At 31.2% G+C, this 21,231-nt stretch overlaps 1 protein-coding gene across 1 annotated transcript in view; it reads left to right on the top strand.

The window, feature by feature from the left end:
- The first annotated feature begins 6,587 nt into the window (after positions 1 to 6,587).
- The window catches only part of LOC145323824 (uncharacterized), a 56,832-nt gene continuing 42,188 nt past the window's right edge, over positions 6,588 to 21,231 (top strand). The window contains exons 1-3 of the mRNA XM_080166385.1: positions 6,588 to 6,705; positions 8,799 to 8,926; positions 14,643 to 14,797. Coding sequence (XP_080022511.1) covers positions 6,648 to 6,705; positions 8,799 to 8,926; positions 14,643 to 14,797 — 341 coding nt within the window. The 5' untranslated portion in view covers positions 6,588 to 6,647. The remainder of the gene's footprint in view (positions 6,706 to 8,798; positions 8,927 to 14,642; positions 14,798 to 21,231) is intronic.

Genomic DNA, 21,231 nt, shown 5'->3' with positions numbered 1-21,231 from the left:
TGAATTAATTCTAACCTACATACGGGGTAATTTTGTTTATCATTATCAATGATGTATAAAAATTTGTCTTATCCTTTAAGATCCCTGGAATTATCTAAGTTGAACCTGTTGATTTTATTATGAAATAATTCAACTATAACCACATCTTTTCCCCGAGCACAAAATTTTCTCTTCAATATTCCCTCCCCCCCCCCCTTCCCTTTATATAATATTTTAACCCCCATACCCTAAGGCTAAAGCCGGTATTCTTTACCATCTTTCCCCGCCCCCCCTGTGCACCGGCTTTTAATCCCCCCCACGGGACGTTAACCCAACCTAACCGTGGTTTGATGAGTATATTCCCGGTTAAATTTCCCCTAAATTGGTTTTATAGTAAGGAAATCCCGACGTTTTAATTGCAAATGTATTACAGTAGACTTTAGTCTATGACTGAGCTGTGATGTCATACTACAGTAAAACCATGAACCCTGCGGAGGTCGAATAATTTTACTATGGTCCCTTGGTTTAGGTTTAGTAGTAATCGTAAAGTAAAGACTTAAACAATGGGATAGTGTTTTGATTTTTTCCCCTAAAAATTCGTGTTCATTTGTTACATGTTTATAAGAATAGTGCTAGAAAGTTTAGAAATAGGCAGTGTTTTATGTTTTCAAGATCTTTATAACCGATAGATTAGAACCGGTTCTCAGGAATACTGAAAAATTATGTACAGCAAATTATAACATAAAAGTTTTCACGAATATTAAAATAAAAATCATAGAATTAATACCAGTTTTGTTAGACTGTGAATCGGCCCCTTGGGTGTAACAAAACTGGTTACAATCGTAAAATTTGCCATTTCAATATCCGCGAAAAGGTGTCTATAATACGATGCGATAGATAATTTTTTTCGTATTATAGCTATAGCTATTGACATATGTCTTGTTAGATTTCTATCAAATGTATTTAATTTCTGTTGTAACTTTAAATTTGTATGATTGTCATTCTTGTTTTGAAAAAAGCTACTTAACCATGTTTTATCTAAATATTGAAGCCATAAAATTTCTTTAAAACTGTAATTTTATCTAAAAATCAATTTATTAAAACAATAGATGCTAATTAAATAATTTACGGAATGAACTAAGTAATAAGATGTTTGTGTGTTTTTTCTGAGTTTTATTTAGATCTCTCAAACGGCAAAATATTTATATAGCCGGAGAATATACTTTTCGAGACGGCTAATAACATCGTTGCACCAGTAACCAATGCGAACAACCCAACGATTGCAAACAACTAACCCTTTGATTGCACGACCTTTATCAGGAAGTCCTAACTGTGTATTATTCAGGTGTCTCACTATTATGAATTGAGCCTAATTGTTGGGTAAAAACTTTTTAATCAAACATTGAACAGGCAAAACAATTGTCATATTCATTGTTTGTACTGTTTATTTTAACGGTTCCACGCCTAGAATCTAGGGGCTCTCTGTTTTATCATAAGACTTAAATCTTAAATTTATATAGACAAAAAAACAATCATATGACCTGTATGAAGCACCCTCAAATAGAGAGCTAAATTGGACCATTGGCTTAGTAGTTATTGAAATTTCAATCTTTGGACAAAAAAATCAGTACTTTATATATATGATAGGATATCGGCTGCTTCCCTAGTATCTGTGGTACCCCTAAAAGAAGGGAGGTTGGGTAAGCAATAGAATATATCTATATCAAGACCTAAATCTAAAAATAAATAGCCAAAAACTACCTCGGGACCTTTAGAAAGCTTACCTAAAATGGAGAATCCAATCGGTTCAGTAATTATCGAAAAATAAAGCTACAGTAGAACCTTATTGATTTATGTAATAGGATAAGTTTAATCATTGTACTGATCTAAATATGAATTTTGAATAATTGTCGTAATAAAGTTTTCATTCTTCTCTTTCTTTTTGTCGATCTTTCATGATATAACTTTGTAAGTTATACAAAAGACATGGTTTAGAGAGTTTTACTTTACGGGTAGGTAAGTCTTCCATACAATATTCCTAAGCTGTTCAAGACGCAATTATGCAGAATTAGTACTATTTTATTAACTAGCGATTGAGTCCCTAGCCTCTGGGGGTACGTAAGAGCAGAAAAACAGACTAAAACCTTACTTAAACTTAAGTCTAGAATAAAAATAGCCAAAAATATTATAGACTTAACAAGAAAGAAAGACCTTTTTATTTTAATTTTTTAAAGATAAAGCCAAAAATCACTGAATTTTACATTTGTAAGATAACTCATTTATTTTAATACAAATTTTGTCCTTTAAAGTAAGAAATTGTTTATATGTTATACTTTTATAAAAAATTAATCCAAAATTGGTTGATATTCATTTGATCTAATGGGTGCATTGACATTTAGAAATTAAATATTTTTTTCTTTCTTTTTCAAACAGGGAAATGCATTAGAAAATGTTAACTTTTGTAATTATTTCCCATTATTAAAAAGATATGATTCAAAAAGTCCGTCTGTCAACTATGATTAGGGTATTCGTGATTTTCCCTGTTGATATTCAAGATAGACAGCTGATTTTTTTTGGATAATTTCTGATTCCAACAATCATACAAAAGTTATTTATTTGGTCTGTTGGTCTATAAGTCACGATACAATAAATAAACATATATAAAAACATGTATTTAAAATTACTTTGTTAATTTTGATTTATACCAAATTTTTCCGTATGTCTTCGCTACTTATAAATGTTGTCATCCTTGTTTTTGGGAGGATAGGTCAACCCAGCAAAAATAAATACTCTTTAACCCTTACAGATCGGAAGGGGGGGTCATATTGACCCCCCCCCCTCTAGTTTTTTCAATGTCATTTTTTTTGTAGGTGAGATAGAGAGTTGTGACTTCATGACTTTTTAAGTTTAGTAATTATACGTCGGCAAGAGTTGATTTTATTAGGATATCTGGTCTGTGTCGGTCGTGGTGTCCGGTCAAAGTCGGTTGGGTAGCACAAAAATTAAAAAAAAATTCTAAATAAATCTTAATTTCTACATTATGACTTTTGTGTATAAGGTAGAAACCTAAATTTTTTTGGGTGAATACTGACCTTATGAGAAAAGTGGTGTTATGACCGTTTGACCGCACCCTGACCGACTTTATGACCGATTTTTGTCCGGCTTTTACTACAGACATATATCATGAATATCGTGGCTTCTATTACAGCTAGAGACCTATAATTTTTTTGGTAAATCCTTGAGCAACAGTAAACAGATAAAAATATTAATTGGTGCCGCCAACCGCCGTTTTACCGCCGTAACCGCCGAAAATGGCGGTTTCCGTTATTTGCCGTTTTTCGGCGATAATCAGAAAAAGTATTTTTTTTGTTATGAAAAATAAAAGTTCGTCCTAAAATTTTGTCATCCTAGCTGCAAAATTGGCCGCTCTACAGCTGTTTTAAAATTTAGCGGCTGGCCGCTAAAAAGCGGCTAAGGAGCGGCCTGACTGCTATGACTAGAAAAAGTAATTTTCTCTACACACATGAACCACCAGAAAAAAAATTTTACGTCTTTATCTGTAACAGAAGCCGAGATAGAGGGGGGGGTCAATATGACCCCCCCCCCCCCCCCGATCTATTAAGGTGGGAATTGGGGCCCGATCTGTAAGGGTTAAAAGTTATATACCATTTCATATGTAATATCTTTTTATTCTACTTTTTATCCCTGTTATCTGATTATTTTATTGCATGCATACATTGAAAATGTCAAGTTTTTATGCATTTTTCACGAGAGTAACTTTTTAAAAACATTGTTCTTTTATCTCAATTTTTTATTAGAAAAGCTTCTATATGGTTTTGGTTATGTCCGTATGATCATTGAATATTATAGCTTCCTATAATGTAATTTACTCACATAAACACATAAAGAAAAAAAATCTCTTAGTAACTACTTATTGTAAATAATTAAATGTCAACTATTTTTATGCGCTACTACTGCACAAAATATATTAAAACAGATTTAACAATATTCTATTAAAACATTGTTATTGTTATTTCGCTGTTAGTTCAATCTATTTTTTTTGCTGTGAATTGGTTTAAAACAAAATCCTAAAAATCTAACTGTGGTAGATAATGATATCTAGTAGCACAGTATTAACACTTATTCAATGGAATGTATGGATGCTGAGCAAGATCCTTTAAACGGCTCAAATAAGCTTGGTACTGAACCAGGGCAGGTTTTATGTCAATTGGTATAGGTTAGTTTAAACACCCTACCCTACTTTTGGAAAAAAAACTCATACCAGAAATAAATAAGAAAAATAGACTTGCGAAAATAAAAATTGAAATAATGTATGTATTTATATTTTCTGTTAGAATTAAATCTTTATCTTTTCCATTCATAAAGAAAACTATGAAATTCACAAACTATATATTTAACTTAAATAAATGTACATACTACATATCCTATTTAATAAATTTTTTAAAATCAAGACAAAAATATTCAAAAGTAGCGGAACAAATGCATACCATAATAAAATGAAAAAAAACTAGTTTATTACCAGATAGCTTAACACTAGTTTTAAATCATCTTTACAGAAAGGATTTATTTATCTTATGTGCATGTTTTAGGCTATTTTTGGATGTAATTTAGAACACAGTAATAGTGTCTGACTGATTATGACGTAACAAAAAAAAATAGCCAATGAGAGGCCACTATAAATTTTACCATTGGTCAATAACGGCCTCTCATTGGCTAATTTTTTTTGTTACGTAATAATCAGTCAGACACTATTACTGTGTTCGTAATTTACAGTAAAAAGTTATTATCAAATAATTCCAAACGTTTTGTCGTTACTTTGTCTAATACAACAATTATAATATAATAATCATTGATACCTTTTTGAACGCTATCCTAGTATTGACTAATAAGTATTAAGTTGATTTAATAACAACTTAAGGTCTACAGGGGAAGCTAGGGGCACTGCCTCTGTAATTTTCTGTGGGAATACAAAAAGGACGTTTGTTGTTAATCCACAAGTTACAAAGTGCAAACAAAAACAATTCCTATAGTCAATCATTTTCAATACTATAACACCAATAACAGTGTGATACTATAGACTAAAATTAAACTGTCATGATATTATATCTAGCAACTATAGAAATCATCTAACATGTTATACTTTTGTTTTAAACAAATAGAAATTAAAAGGTATCTACAAAATTAGTCCTATGAAGTATGATTCAAAATTAAAACATTAAAGTTTAACTTTTCATTTACAAATCACTTATATCACTTCTTGGAGTATTCAACCCTGTGGGATTTCTATGAACCTTGCTAAACCTAACCTAACCTTCAAATATCATTATTGCTATTTTTTCTATGAAACTGACATATAATATGAACTATTTTTGGTCATGACTTTTCACTTTTAACTTCTAAGAAAATTTAATATTAAGAATTTCCCTTTAAATAGAAAGATAAGATAAAAAAGTAAGTGCAGTGTATAATATTAAAGTTTATAGTACTAGCAACGACACTTTTGGAAATTGTGAGTCATAGTTAAAATGTGCTAGTTATCAGTATTTTGAAGACGTTAAAAAAGTGTATATAGCTTTTGAAAATCTTTTAAATATATTGCAAAATCAAAATTATTAGTTATCGGCGTTGTACAGCTTTTTATAAACCCGTTTCGCTTTAGTTTTATTACTATGAAAGTCAATAATTGTTATTTCTTTCATCGTATTATAAACGGCTTTACGCGGATATAGAATGTACAATTATAAGATTAAAACCAGTTTTTTAGCCCCGTGGTGCCGAAGGCACGGGTTTAAAAAATTGTTTTTATCTTATGATTGTACATTTTTATATTCGTAGAAAGCTGGATATAATACGATGCTAGACATAATTTTTTCGTATGGATGAGAACCGGTTCCTATCCACCGGATTCGAATGAATACGAGAATAGTTATTTCTCTTATCGTATTATAAACGGCTTTCCGCGGATATAGAATGTACAATTATAAGATTAAAATTAGTTTTTTTTAGCCCCGTGGTGCCGAAGGCACCGGCTAGAAAAACTAGTTTTAATCTTATGATTGTACATTTCTATATTCGTAGAAAACTGGATATAATACGATGCTAGACATGGTTTTTCGTATTCATGAGAACCGGTTCCTATCCACCGGATTCAAATGAATACGAGAAAAGAGTTTATTTATACTTTTTATAACCGGGATGTTAGTTTATATAAGCTTTAATTCCCATAAAAGTTTAAGTTGAAGTTATTTGCAATGCACATAGTTTTTTTATAGTGATAAGACATCAAATAATTTAATATTAAACATCTCCAATTGTGTTAAACCTTCCTGTAGATTATATTTATTGGTGGAAAAGATTGAATACTGGTTAATAATCGTAAATTAAAAAAAAAAAAACTTAGATCTCCTTACTTTGAATGTATGTTGTTCTGACAATGGTTAATAGTACTAGTGACACATTTGAGCTATATTATCCTAAAAATTATTTCTATAAGCTATAACTTTTCTATATATTGACAAGTGTTATTTTTATAAATATAATTTTAGTTATAAATTTTTAAAAACTATGAGTATATTTTTTGTATTTTCAGAATCAAATGAAGAACAATATTGTGAAATAGTGAAAAAGTGAATAAAAAAAACTTTAAAATGTGGAAGTTAATATTTTGTTTGGTTTTAGTGAAGTCAGCTTACAGTGTCGAAATAGGAATGAAATACAATTTTAAATATGAGAGAGACTGTCGGTCTAAAGCTAAAGATCTCGGTTAAAGCTGAATAAATAATGCTATACTTTTCATGGTACACACTTGTTGATCTTAGCATAGTTATACTAATGTCATTGAATTACAGTAATAATTGCGATATATGGTTAATTGAAACGATTTGACAATTGGGGGCCAATTTAGTTTTTGCAAGGGGTGCCGACACCCCCCAACACAATTCCATACTACACGACCATAGTTTTAAAACACAGTAACATTTTTGTATGTAAGTAATCATATAATTACATCTAAAATTAAGTTTAAGAACTACCTATGCGTAAATATAACGTTTGTTACTTTAAATTAGTTTGGAGGACAGGACACTTATGTCTATATTTTGCATATGAAATGAAATGTAATACAATTTTTAAAAATTCCGATGTTAGTAAATAAATTTACTAAAAGTGGAAAAAGAAGCACTTTGGAAGAACTAATGGGGGGGGGGGTGTAAGGCGACCCTGTACTTTATTTTTTGGGCGAAATCTCTAGGGAGGGTTGTGATACCCTCCTCTAAAATGATCATAAACCTTCCCATGATCTAAAAGAAGCTTCACTATAAAGAAGAAGCAGAGGTTGGTGAAATGTTAAGTGACCGACATCCAATTACTTTTAGAAAGAGTGGTATTTAAGGAACTTAGCTATAATTATAAATCTAACACTTTGCAATGACTAACCTGTTTAATTATTGTTTTTCAAACTATTATTCCTGTAAGAAATCCATATAAAATACATAAACACCCCTAAACTTTCTTATGTAGAGGATTTTCGCAAAATCCATTAAAAGATTTACATTCGTCTTTTGTGAAGTTTTTTCCCAACAACCAATGATTTGCCATTGGAGGATAAAGGGGTGTCTATTGAAAACGAACATAGGCAACTGCCCCCCCCCCCCTCCCCAAATAACCTCGACCTTATTGTTAAATAAATTTAAAATAAGGGGTGTGTATTTTTACATATCCTTAACCATTTTAGGGACCCCAATCCTGCAGCGCTACCCAGTACACATATAACCTAATCTAATCTGACCTAAAGTGATGATCAACAAACGAAAAAATACCCCCGTCCCCCCCACCCATTTATTACAAAATAAGAAAGAGGGGTTACCTGTCTTTTGCAAGGCCGAAAACCTCCACTTAACGGAGGACCAATGATTTTAAGGGAAACTATACGTTTTAGTCTATAATATTAATGACAAATTTCGCAGTATATTATCAGTTCTGTAAAAACACTTTTATGCTATTATAGGCAGAATTCAGAGGGGTGAAAAAACATGTCTTAAATAAATTTCATAAAAAGCTGTTAATGTTATCGTTTTCCATAATCCCGTACCACCGCTATTCTATTATTAGTACATAACTGTACGTCTATATGTTCTTTTTATTACAGTGAAAATAAATTGACCTTCAAATTTTAATGATTTTAATTAGACAAGGAAACTAGAGACAACGATACTTAAATTTTTTCCATTTACCTATCTCAATCCCAATGAATACAAAGTACAATGAAGATACAAACGTTATAAAAAGCACAAAATTGTTTCTTCGCAGCGCTCGGCCCCTTGCCTGCCTAGCTGCAGCGCTCGGTTAGCCTAAAACCTAACCTAAACTAGAATAGTTGTTCTATCGGGGGGGGGGGGGGGGGAATAAAAATTTTCAAAATTGATAAAAAGAGGAGAACGCCAAATGAAGATAAATATTTTGTGCTTTGTAATAACACGGTAAACTTTATATAAAACTCAAAATTGTTTCTATTTTGAACAAATTTTGTTAGCTAGTTTAATATTCGTAAAAACATCCTAAAAGAAACGAAACATCCCTAAAAGCCTAACAGTTTGCTTATGAGTAGATAAACTTCTCTATAACTAGGGAACTCTGACTAAGTGTTTTTTTATTACACATTAAAATCTCACTAACAACTGAAAGGAAAGGTTCAAATTTAAAATCAAGGTTTTTTTTTGGCTATTTAACTGCTTTCCATCCCCTAGATGCTAGGGATGCAGCCGTTTATTGAATTGTATTTCTATTGCCTATTTGTCCAGTGACCCAGAGTAAACCTTACCAAATAGTGAAGGAGGGAGAACCATTGGAAATTTTCTGTGAATCCAAATCTATCTATCAATGGTGTCTGTTTGAGCATAACAATATTGAATATACAACTACACCTAAGGTTAGTTAATCATTTAGATTTGTAGCGAAGCTACTCTATTACCTGCTTTGTATTAACGTCATTTTGTCCGTACTCAAAGAAACATGTTTGAACATAACAATATTGAATATACAACTACATCTAAGGTTAGTAATATCTATGGAATAGTAGCGAAGCTCCTCTATAACTTGCTTTGTATTAACGTCATTTTGTCCGTCCTATAAAGATGCATATTTGAGCATAACAATATTGAATATACAACTACACCTACAATTAGTAAATAATTTACCTCTTAAGCGAGGCTACTCTATAGTTTGACAGTAGGTGTAAACGTCTGTCGTCTATGGAATGGTGCATGTTTGATTCTTACAATATTAAGTATACATTTCAAATAAATAGTACTTTAGCGAAGTTACTGTATAACTTGCTTTGTAAATATTTACGTTAATTCGGCAGTCTTGAAGTGTTGCCTTATTAATTTAATATAATTTTAACCAAACCATTAAGATTTTTACTGTCGACTAAACGACACTTAAGAAGTATCTTATTGCTCTTCATTTTGTATTAATTTCAATATTCATTAAAAAACGAGACATTAGAAAGAAAAGAAACAAGGATGACAACATTCATAAGTAGCGAAGCCAAAAATTCATGGATGGGAATACGGTTGTTTTCTTAAAACGACAGGAAATTTAATTTTTATCTCCTTAACTTACCAAATTTGGAAAATCGGACATGTACATAAGAGAAATGGAAAAATAAGGAAAAAATTAAAAATAGCCAAAAATCTGCATAAAGGCAGTCTGACTGTCATGGTTGTTTTCTTTAAACGACAGGAAATTTAATTTTGATATCTATAACTCAAAATTTTTTGGAAATCAGACCATAAACACCAAAGATATGGAGAAAAATGTGCAAAATATAAAAATAGCCTAAAACCTGTTTAAAGGTAGTCTGACCGTCATAGTTGTTTTCTTTAAGATACAGGAAATTTAATTTTGATTTCTATAACTGAAAAAATTTTGGAAATCGGACCATAAACACCAAAGATATGGAGAAAAATGTGAAAAATACAAAAAATAGCCTAAAACCCGCCAAAAAGCGGTCCACCATTGAAGTTTTATAGTTAATTGTGCTCCTTATTAATAGGAATGTTGTCAAAAAATTTCAGCATTCTATCTTTTATAGGAGCTGAGTAAATCCCATTTCCCCCATAGCGTTACGGACTGACTGACGGACAAAGTGAATTATAGAGTAGCTTCGCTACTAAAAAGGAGACATTGAAGAAAATGTTAATGGCAATTTCAGTATTCAAACTTGGTCTACCATTTGTTAGCTTAAAAAAATTAGGGGTTAAGAATAAATCAAGTTAAAGGTTGAACAAGATAATAAAACACAACATTTACTCTTTTTTTCATATATGGCAATTTTGTCTATCATAATTGGAAAAGTATTTTGTTTGTTGTCCATTGTACAATCCCTTTATCCATGAAAATTATTAATATTTAACTACACCTTGACAACAACAAAGCATTTGATATATTCTTGAGGATAACTTGAGAAATATATTTTGCCCTTTTATGCTTGTTCAAGATACAAAGTCAAATTCAAATTTACAAAATATTAAATGGTAGAGTGTTAGTAGCAAAGCTACTCTATGTTATGTGATTTTCTTGGCTGCCATTTGAGAGAAATTGTTATTTTTTTTCAGAGAGCATCCTGCATACAAGATACTTTGTCTGTTAGTCTGTCGATCTTGCTGCTTTTTGTTTCTTTTTCTTTCGTATTGTTAATTGAAATCTTCCTAATAACTGTTTGTCCTTTCATAAGTTCATACAGTCACAAAGTCACGATTAAGATATTTCGTTAAAATACATTTTATTTATTTTAACTTTCAAAAATCTAAATTATTACTGTTTCTGTTTAAAGAAATATTTTTAATTTTGTCAAGTGTACATTGTTCAGAAATATTGGAACAAATATCTTGTGAAAATTTATAATATTTGTTTTGAATTATGACGAGAAATTAACAAATGTGTACAAATTAATTGTAAAGCTATTTTGATAATCATATAAGGACTTCATGTTAAATTCTGTAATAATAAAATAGATTAAAACCTTTTATTGCTTTGATTATGAATTTTGAGATATGAAAATTGGCTAGAGTTACCAATATTGCTACGATTTTGTTCTCTGTCGAATTTTTCGACAGTAGTTAAAACCTCAACATTTTTATACAGACTGAAAAAGTCTTGAAAAATCTTCGAACAGAAAAGAAAAAAAATCTTTGAGGTTTGATTTTTGAATGTTTGAAAATGTCAACATTGAATAAAAAAATCATCTATAAAAACATTTTTGTTTCACTCCGTTTGAAATGTCAAATAGATTAAACTTTGATATTATTGTCATGAGCTAAATCCTTTTTTTCGACGAAGCCCATTTTGTTCCGAATTTGTATCACTTTTGAAAAGTGCGACTCCAGTTACGTCATATTTTTCTTTCCCGAAAAAGGGAAGGGGGAAAGAAAAAAAAGGGAAGGGGGGAAGAAAAAAGAGATGAGAGAAAAGGGGGGTTTCCCCATCTCTTTTGAAGAGATTTTCTTCCCCCCTTCCCTTTTTCGGGAAAGAAAAATATGACGTAACTGGAGTCGCACTTTTCAAAAGTGATACAAATTCGGAACAAAATGGGCTTCGTCCTTTTTTTCTATTGCCAGTTCCTAACCCCTGAACATCTCTTGAAATATTAGCTCTCAACCCCCTTTTAACACAATAAATTGCCATACTTGGCATCTTTCACATAAAATTATAAAAAATTACGCATTTTCAAAACAACCAAAACAAAAAGATTGGGTATAGTCCCTTTCGTAACATCGCACCTTATGGGGCGATTCTTCTTATTTTTCACAGTAGCTTTCTCCTATTTCTAGCCCCTGCGGGGCCAATTACCTAACCCTGTGGGGCAATCGCCTAACCCAATATAACCTAACCTAACCTAAAATAACCTATAAAAAGCCATTTTAAAAATACGACGAATCGCTCCTTATGGGGCGATGTTACGAAAGGGACTATTCCCAAAGAATGTTTTACGACAGATAAGCATAAAGAAAACATATAAACAGACTAAAAAACAGATGCTCTAAAGGCCTGATCAAAATCTTTTATACATAAAAACACTCCATTTTGCCAGGGATCTAAAGGGTTAAGGCAATGGCCGATAAATTGATGTACATCCCCAATGATAATACACAAATTACATATTAAAAATATATTGCAATCACACTGGTTGAAACAAATGGACACTCAACTTAATAAATCAACCAATCATAATTCAAAAAGAGTCAATAAGTTGTTTGTGCAACGAAAAAGAAAACGTTATTATACAACTTTGGACACTAGTGCAATAAACAGCCCATTGTTCCCTTCCTCCCTGACAGTTTCCTATTATACTCATTGTTAAATTTGTTACACTATAAAAACACTTTGAATTTTTTGCAAGTGCTCTTGAGTAAAGTTTCATATATGAGGGAAATCATCTTGGAAAATTTATATAGGTAAAGCTACTCTATAAATACGATCTAACTGTTTGACTGTCAAATTGCATTGTCCTACGTTGTCCTCATGATCACACACCTGTATATACCAGTTCATTCAAACACACAAATACCCAAAAAAGTATATTGATTTTGCTATTTATTTCGTTTTTTTCTTTTCTTTCATGCTTATGAGCTATGAACATTACTGTTCTTGATATCATAATGAATAAATGTTTACATATTAAATATGAGGGTTAAAAGGGTTAAATTTGATTAATTTTTAAGAGGGGAATTATTCATCAAATGTATTAGAAAATAAAATAGACCATCAGATATATGAAGGTTTCTTACTTATGTGCAAAGTTAAAAATAGATAGGACGATTCAAACATGTCTAAAACTACGATACAATAAATTTTTGAAGAGGAAAAAAATCAAGTACTGCTAGACACTTTTTTTATTTTAAACAATAGCTTGATTGACATAGGAAAATCCAACATCTTAGTTAAAGGTTTAATGTTGGGGGGTTGATATTTTTCTGTGGGAAAGTTGTCTTTAAAAAATACTTGAACTTATAAGAAGCTTCACTGTTAGGAATAGTTACACTGGTAAAGCAATATATATGAACACTCAGACATTCTGTTTCTTTGAAAATTTTTACTGTATGTAAGAAGCAAATTAGCAAACATAATATATAATACTACAAATTAATGTAAACAATTTGGTATAAAGAACAAGGATGACAACTGCCATAGAGGCGAAACCATGTAATAGTTGAAAATAGTAAATATATGATAAACACAAATTATAGTTATTTTTCTACCCTGTTAAAATTTGAAAACCTATATTTCTGTAGTATGTCAACCATACCATGTTTTATTCAATGTCAATTAGTCGACATATGTATAATGTAAGGCCATTGATGTCATTTGAAATAAATGTCAAATGTTATAATATGTCAACCATGGCAACTTTTATATAATCGTTTATAGTCAACATAAACTATTTATACCGAAGGAACTCACTAATCACTGAACTAATAAGGTTCTTCTCTACAAGGTAGCTTCTTATGGGTTCTTGGAAGGTTTATAACCATTTTGACGGAGGTGACCATTATCCTCCCTAGAGAAAATGTCAATAAAAAAAATTTCTTTAAATTTGTCTTCTTAAAAATACAATTCAAAATAGGCATTTTAAAAAAGTTTTCGTCGTATAATTGATATTCAAATTATGTTTAAATTAAATTTCATGAACACCAACGATTCCACCCAATTGTAGAAAATCTACGATTTGAATAAGTTTGAATAAAGAAAAAAAATAATTTGTAATATAAAGCAGGGGATGTCAAAAACTATTGTTAATTACATTTAACTTTCCATCAAGGTTCGGCAGCCGCAAAAAAAAATTAATAAACCACATATCTATCAATGTTTTATAAACAACATTCGTTTATATGTCTGAACCTGTTTATATGTTAACACGTCCGTTTAAAACAATTAGTAATCCAAACAGAGTAAATTTGCGGCTTAAACGCGGCTGCCGGGCCCTGATTTCAACCCCCTAATACAAAAGCATTTCATACAAACTAACAATAAAACTAATCAGCAAGGGAGTTTATTGTTTAACTCAGTCGCGTTACCTTAATTTTGTACACCCTCCCACCTTTATTCAAAATGATCTGATAATGTAGGGAGTTAATAATTTAGTATGCGAAGCATCTCTATAATCAAATCCTAAAAAGTATGTCATAAAATAGAATTCTGTATTTAGGTATTATTGCAACAAATTCACTTGAAGTTTGTTGAGACCTATATATTAGACCTGTTATATCTAGAAAATCTAATTTTCCTTTTAAATAAGATAAAGAGTAGGCATATAAACTAAATACATACTTTTAAAGTAGCCTCGCTATTTTGTTTGCCACATTGCAGAAACATCTATTTGATTTCCCTTTATTTACATTTCTAATATTGCATTATTTTAGAACTAACTTTAAACATATGTATGCTTCTATCTATCTATCTATCTATCTATCTATCTCTATCTACCTATCTATCTATCTATCTATCTATCTATCTATCTATCTATCTATCTATCTATCTATCTATCTATCTATCTATCTATCTATCTATCTATCTATCTATCTATCTATCTATCTATCTATCTATCTATCTATCTATCTATCTATCTATCCATCTATGTCTAGGGCCTACCCAAGATAGATGACGGTGTGTACTGGAACAAGACAGACAAACGGTGTGGTATAAAGATAGAGAGGTCCCAGCCTGGCTATGGTGGCAAGTGGAAGTGTCACCTGGCATTCACGAATGTCAAGAATCCCACCGAGGAGACAAAGATTGTGTAAGTACAACATTTTTTTGTAGCAGAAACCTTCTAAAATATGTCTATTATCTCAGGGAAGTTGGGAACATTAGAAATTAATTTATAACTAGATTTTTAGAAAAAAAGGTTATTCACTTGTTGACTTAAAAACATAATTTCTTGTTTGTAATCGTTGTTCCATGATATAGAAGTGGTTATTTTGTTTATCACCATTATGAATGTAAATAGAATTTTCTTGTATTGTCTTATCCCTGAAGATCCCTGTATCACCTAGACTTTAAAAGAATTTGAATTCTTCATGTCTGTATCCGCAGGCATCAAAGTATTAAAGATCAACAATGAACATTTATTGGTTGATCACTTTGACAAAACGAATCGTATGACAGGACAAAAAAAATCAGGGGGAGGTAGCATTGAATTACCTACCCCAAACATCAAATTAATGGCAGACACCCCATCCAGTACCCATAAGAATCTTTCCTAATAAGAAGTATACACTAACAGTTCATGACACATAGGCACTTACACATAAAAGTACTTTAATTAGTTTAGCTGGATACTTTTCAATAACCTTATATTTACCGCTTGCTTTTAAATAAATGAATGAAAAATAAGTTCCTACTACTGATCACATGATGAATTTATATTTCACGCATCACTAAAATCAACAAAAATATATTTGGCTCAAAAGTTTCTATAACCTATTAGATTCAAATAAAAATAAACGGTTCACATATTAATTCAAAACCCCCGATTATGGTAAACTAAATTACTCGTTTCAAACAAATCATGATTTAATAAAGTACCCAAAGTTTTAAAATGTGCCTAAATATTGGTTATCAGTCAAATATACAGTCCAATGTCTCATCTCTCCCTAGTCGTTTTAAAAGCTAGTTTGACTGATTTTTACATTATAAAACCTTTAAAATAAATGTATTAATGTATTAATTCCTATTAAATTAAATTCATATGTGTATATAAAAGAGAAATAAATTAGTTGAACAAATAAAAATTCGTGCTACTCTTATAAAAATAAAATAATATATTCACTACCAAGAATCGCCCAAGCTCCATGCCTTTTATATTTTTCCATGAGAAAAATATACCATGACACTGCCTAAAACGTGAGCCCGGTAGCCTGGGGATTAGGACCTACAGGATCTGGATCATATACATGAAATTGACTTAGACACCTATATTTTATGTATTAAAATAGTATAATTAAGTATTTTGGTTACATAAAATGCTTTGTTTAAGTTAGAGTTTAAAAAGTAACTTAGTTTCGACTCTTCTAATTCTCTTACTCAAACAACTTGTATATAAATTTCAAAATAATATAATATCAATTTAATTACTTCATGAAAACCATAAAACATTATGAGTTAAACAAAACCTATTAAAAATACATTTCATTCAATACAACTAAACATATGTTATAGCTTTTTTTAAAACAAAAAATGGTTTTATATGTCTTAAAAGCAACTTTAGGAGCAATTTTCAATTTGTGCCGAGACACGAACTTATATTTCTTTACAAATGGCTAAAAACCTGCCCTGAGGATGTGCCCCTTTTGAGCTATTATTGGACACATTTTGCCTGGGATCTTAAGGGATAAGACAATGACCAATAAATTGATGTACATCCCCAATGATGATACACAAAATTACCTATTCCATGGGTATATTAGTAGTTGTAACTCAACTTCATGAACTAACTAATCAAAATTCATTAAAATTTCCCAAAGTTGTTGACGATATTATAAAACTTTGAGGACTAAACAGCTCAATGTTGCCTCCCTCCCTGCATTTTCCGTATAAACTAGCTGTTTCATAAAAATGTTCTGATACTACTTAAAACACATTAGCACTGAAACTGTATTCCCTATTAATTTTTCCGGTTATAAAATGATATAATAAACTTATTATACATATATTCGATAAATATTCTGATAAATAAATAGTAGAACCGGGCTGACAAAGTTTAGATTTAACAATTAATTGGTGCTTTTCTTTAAAGTACTTGTTGAGCACTGAAAACCCATCTTCCTTTAATTTTAAATTGAAATCAAGAGGAATTACTTTTTTTCACTTTGACTAACCCTGTGGAGCCTCTTCCTTAGGTGCCCTAACCTCCTCGGGTTGCCCAGTAGCCAATATAACCTAATCTAACCTGACCTAAAGTAATAAAGAAACTATCACTCCCTCCTGAGTTCAACAAAGCACTTTGAGAGTAACCTCCAAGCGTTTTGTGAAAGTGAGGGAGGAATAGGACAATAGACTTTAAATTATACTTCCTCTTAAAATCTATTAACTGTTCTGGCATAAGTTAGCTATTAATTTTGCTTTGTAATGTTAAATCTTGATAGGGCTGTACAAACTAACATTGTCAAGACCAACAATTGTAATATACATATTTATCATGAGCTGATGTTTATTAAGCTCTTAGTAAAAATTCTACTATTTTGTTTCAAGCAAAACATGTCTCTAAGTCGTATTTTTATTATAGAACAATTATGGTTACTTATGAAAATATAAAAGGGTCCTTAAAATTATTATTAAAGGACATTCTGATGGCTAAATATGTTTCAAGATTAAAATAATGAAAGTGGTTTTCCTCAATGTTCCTAGTGAAGGACAGAATCCCTCCTCACTATCTTTGATGAAAAAGAAGGGAGGGGGTTACTGTTTTACCTTATGTAAGATTATTTTAGTTATATTAGGTACAGGGTGCAGTCACGCAATGATAGGGACCCGCAGGTAAAGAGCCCATGAATATAGGGGTAAGGCTTCTACTAGAGTTTGGACATAAAAACAACAACCTTGTTTTCAATCTATTTAAAAATAAATTAATATACTTGCTGTATTTACAAACAATTGCCGTCTTGTTATTTCAGCGCTACCTATGAAAATAATTGTACTTGTATAAACTTGTATTTGTATAATATGTTATGCCAAATTATTACAACTTTCCTCCCTATGGTATTATAATTAATCTAACATTTACACAAGGATTTAAGGATAGGATAATGGAGAATAAATAATTTCAGTGTGTGTAAAAATCTGCTTTTGGTAGCTAAACATTGTAGCTGGGAAGTAAAAGATGTAACTTTATTCAAATATCATTATCCTTTTAATCCCTGGCAGTTATATAACTTTCATTTACTTCAATTACATAAACAGTTGAGTATGTAAGTGAACTCTGATTAACTAGAGTGGTAAATCTAGTATTTTAAGTTGAGTATCTACTTTATAAATAGGGCAAGGCCGTAACCGGACAATTACAATATGCAAAGTTAACAGCTTAAATATTCTTGCTGTGTTTTTCAATTTAAAATTGATAAATTTGTCACAAAATTTTAGACGTTTCGCTAATAACGTTGAGCCAAATTAAATATTCTTGCTGTGTTTTTCAATTTAAAATTGATAAATCGGTCACCAAATTTAGATTTTTCGCTAATAACGCTGAGCCAAATTGTCTTAGCAATCTTTTTAAAAATTGTCACTTGTGAAAAAATCAATAAGTAAGGACTTATATGATTTGCTATTAGAGTTGCTAGACTTTTTAGACATCACACTGAGTTTAGAATTAATAGGACGATTTTGGCAGGTCATAGTCAAAGCTACATTTTACTTTTATCTTTCGCCTTATTACACAAAAATCTACCCAAATTCCTCACTGGTTTATTTACTTGAATATACACTGTGTTATATTATATCAATAATTTTTGCCAATATATGAGGGATAATTAAGCACTATTATGTTGCTTTCATGGAATACTCTTTAATTATGGCTTGTTTAGTCATAAGCAAAGCTACTTTATAAAAAAGATCTGTTTATAACTGACATATCAAAACCATATTCTAAAGAATTGGCAAATATGTAATTCCAAAAAAATATCCTGAAAATTAATGATGGCCAATAAGAAGCTTTTAAAATTTTTAGATCTATTCTATTTTTCTATTTTTTCTTTTTCTTTCCATTTTTTTCTCTCTGTCTCTTGCTATTATCTTTTTTTGTTGCTTTTTAGATTTCTAAGTCTTCAGTAGCTTTTTTATTTTCTTTTTTCACATATTTTTTGCTTTTTTTACTTTCTTTCCTTAATTTCTTTTCTCTTTCTGTTTTACCCTGTAAATCTTTATATCTCTTTTTTCCTTTCTTTATTTTTATTTTCTTGACATTTATATTTCTTTTTTTTCTGTCTTTATTTGCCCAGATTTATTTTGTGTCATGGTTAAAAATAGAATTTGTAACACAATTTTCTGAAAGGATATAAATTTCCCAGCTGTTTCTTCAATGTCTTATATTTTTATATATTTTTTAATATAACCAGCGGCTGCACCCCTAGTTTCTTGAGTATATATGTTTAACCCATTAGTGCCTAACTTCCCCCCTGTCGTCAGAATCACTTGAAATTTTAAACACAGCTTCCTTAAGGGATTGTAAGACATTTGTATTTTTGTATTTTTTGATTTGTGGCATACCAAAAAAGTTTTTTTTTTTGCGTCGTTTCCGACGCATTCGGACTAATCATTTTTCCCATGCGTCTATTATGTACCATATCGGACTAATCATCTTAGGCTTTTACTGTATAATCTATTAGTTGCTTCGCCCCTAACCTCTAGGGTGGGTGGGGAATGTCAGAAAAATAGCATAAAACTATCCCAAGATATTTATAAAGCTTTCCTGATAAGTAAAACCAATTCAGACCCGAAATTTCTATAATCTTTAGCTTCAGACAAAAACCTTACTACTTTATAGTATGGAACACTATACTAGCAGCGGCTTCGCCCCTAGAGGCATCCAGGGACCCTTGGGTTTGAGGGGAGTCAAACCCCCTCTTTCAATTACAGTTTTTAAAGAAAAATTTTTAAAAAATAATGAGAGGGGTTTATTATTTTCTAGGGGTGATTTCTCCTAGAGCGGTTGTGGTACTCTCCCCCAAAATAGTTATAAACCTTACCAGGTCCTATGGGAAGCTAAAATGTAAAGGAGAACCATATCGGTTCAGTGGTTAGTGAGATCCCTTAGTACACACAGACACATGTATGTAGAATGTATTTAGATCCTGTACCTTTATTAAAAGGATACATAACACAGATACTCTACAATCAGTGTCTGTCTGTACGTCCATTCGTCTGTATAAAACAATTCAGAATATAATTATTTGGTACTAGTGGCTACGCCCCTAGAGGCCTTGAGGGGCACTTGGGATGGGGAGAGGTCATTGAATTCTACAACAATATTTTTTATTTTAGATTTAAAAAGAATTAATTTCATTAAGTTCATTCTATTTTTTCTTGTGTTGGGGGTCATTTTTAAGTGGCGATTTCTCTTTGGAGGGTGGTGGTACTCTCCCCCAAAATATTTATAAACCTTACCAGGTTCTATGAGAAGCTACCATGTAAAGGAGAACCATATCGGTTCTGTGGTTAGTGAGATCCCTTGGTACACAACACACAGACACATGTAGAAAGTATATCCTGTTACTTTATTAAAAGGATACATAACACAGATACTCTACAATCAGTGTATGTCTGTACGTCCATTCGTCTGTATAAAACAATTCAGAATATAATTATTTGGTACTAGTGGCTACGCCCCTAGAGGCCTTTAGGGGCACTTGGGATGGGGAGAGGTCATTGAATTCTACAACAATATTTTTTATTTTAGATTTAAAAAGAATTAATTTCATTAAGTTCATTCTATTTTTTCTTGTGTTGGGGGTCATTTTTAAGTGGCGATTTCTCTTTGGAGGGTGGTGGTACTCTCCCCCAAAATATTTATAAACCTTACCAGGTTCTATGAGAAGCTACCATGTAAAGGAGAACCATATCGGTTCAGTGGTTAGTGAGATCCCTTGGTACACAACACACAGACACATGTAGAAAGTATATCCTGTTACTTTATTAAAAGGATACATAACACAGATACTCTACAATCAGTGTCGGTCTGTACGTCCAGTTGTCTGTAGGAAACAATTCAGAATATGATTATTTAGTACTAGTGGCTACGCCCCTAGATGCCTTTAGGAGAACTTGAGATAATTCTATTTTTTCTTGTGTTGGGGGGTCTTTTTCAAGGGGCGATTTCTCTTTGGAGGGTGGTGGTAACCTCCCCAAAAATAGTTGTAAACCTTCCTAGGACCTATGAAAAGCTACAAAGTAAAAAAAGAAGCATATCAATTAAGCAGATACACAGATAGATACCCTTTCACTTTATTACAATGTTTAGCAAAAAAATATGATTTTGTCGACAATTATATTGAACAACCCAATACATGACAACACCTCAACCCCCCCCCCCCCCAGCCCCTGTTAATCCTTAAAGTTTTATAATAACTTTTTCTTACTTATTGTCTTACCAACTGTGGGGAATTGTATTTGTATTTTGATTGGTTGGTTTATTAAGTGTCCAAATGTTTCAACCACTAAATGTAATCTACAGAAAGATTT

The sequence above is a fragment of the Acartia tonsa genome, chromosome 7, assembly GCF_053477335.1.
Source record: "Acartia tonsa isolate MP-2025a chromosome 7, ASM5347733v1, whole genome shotgun sequence".
Classification (NCBI taxonomy): domain Eukaryota; kingdom Metazoa; phylum Arthropoda; class Copepoda; order Calanoida; family Acartiidae; genus Acartia; species Acartia tonsa.
This window is presented reverse-complemented; position numbering and strand designations above follow the sequence as displayed.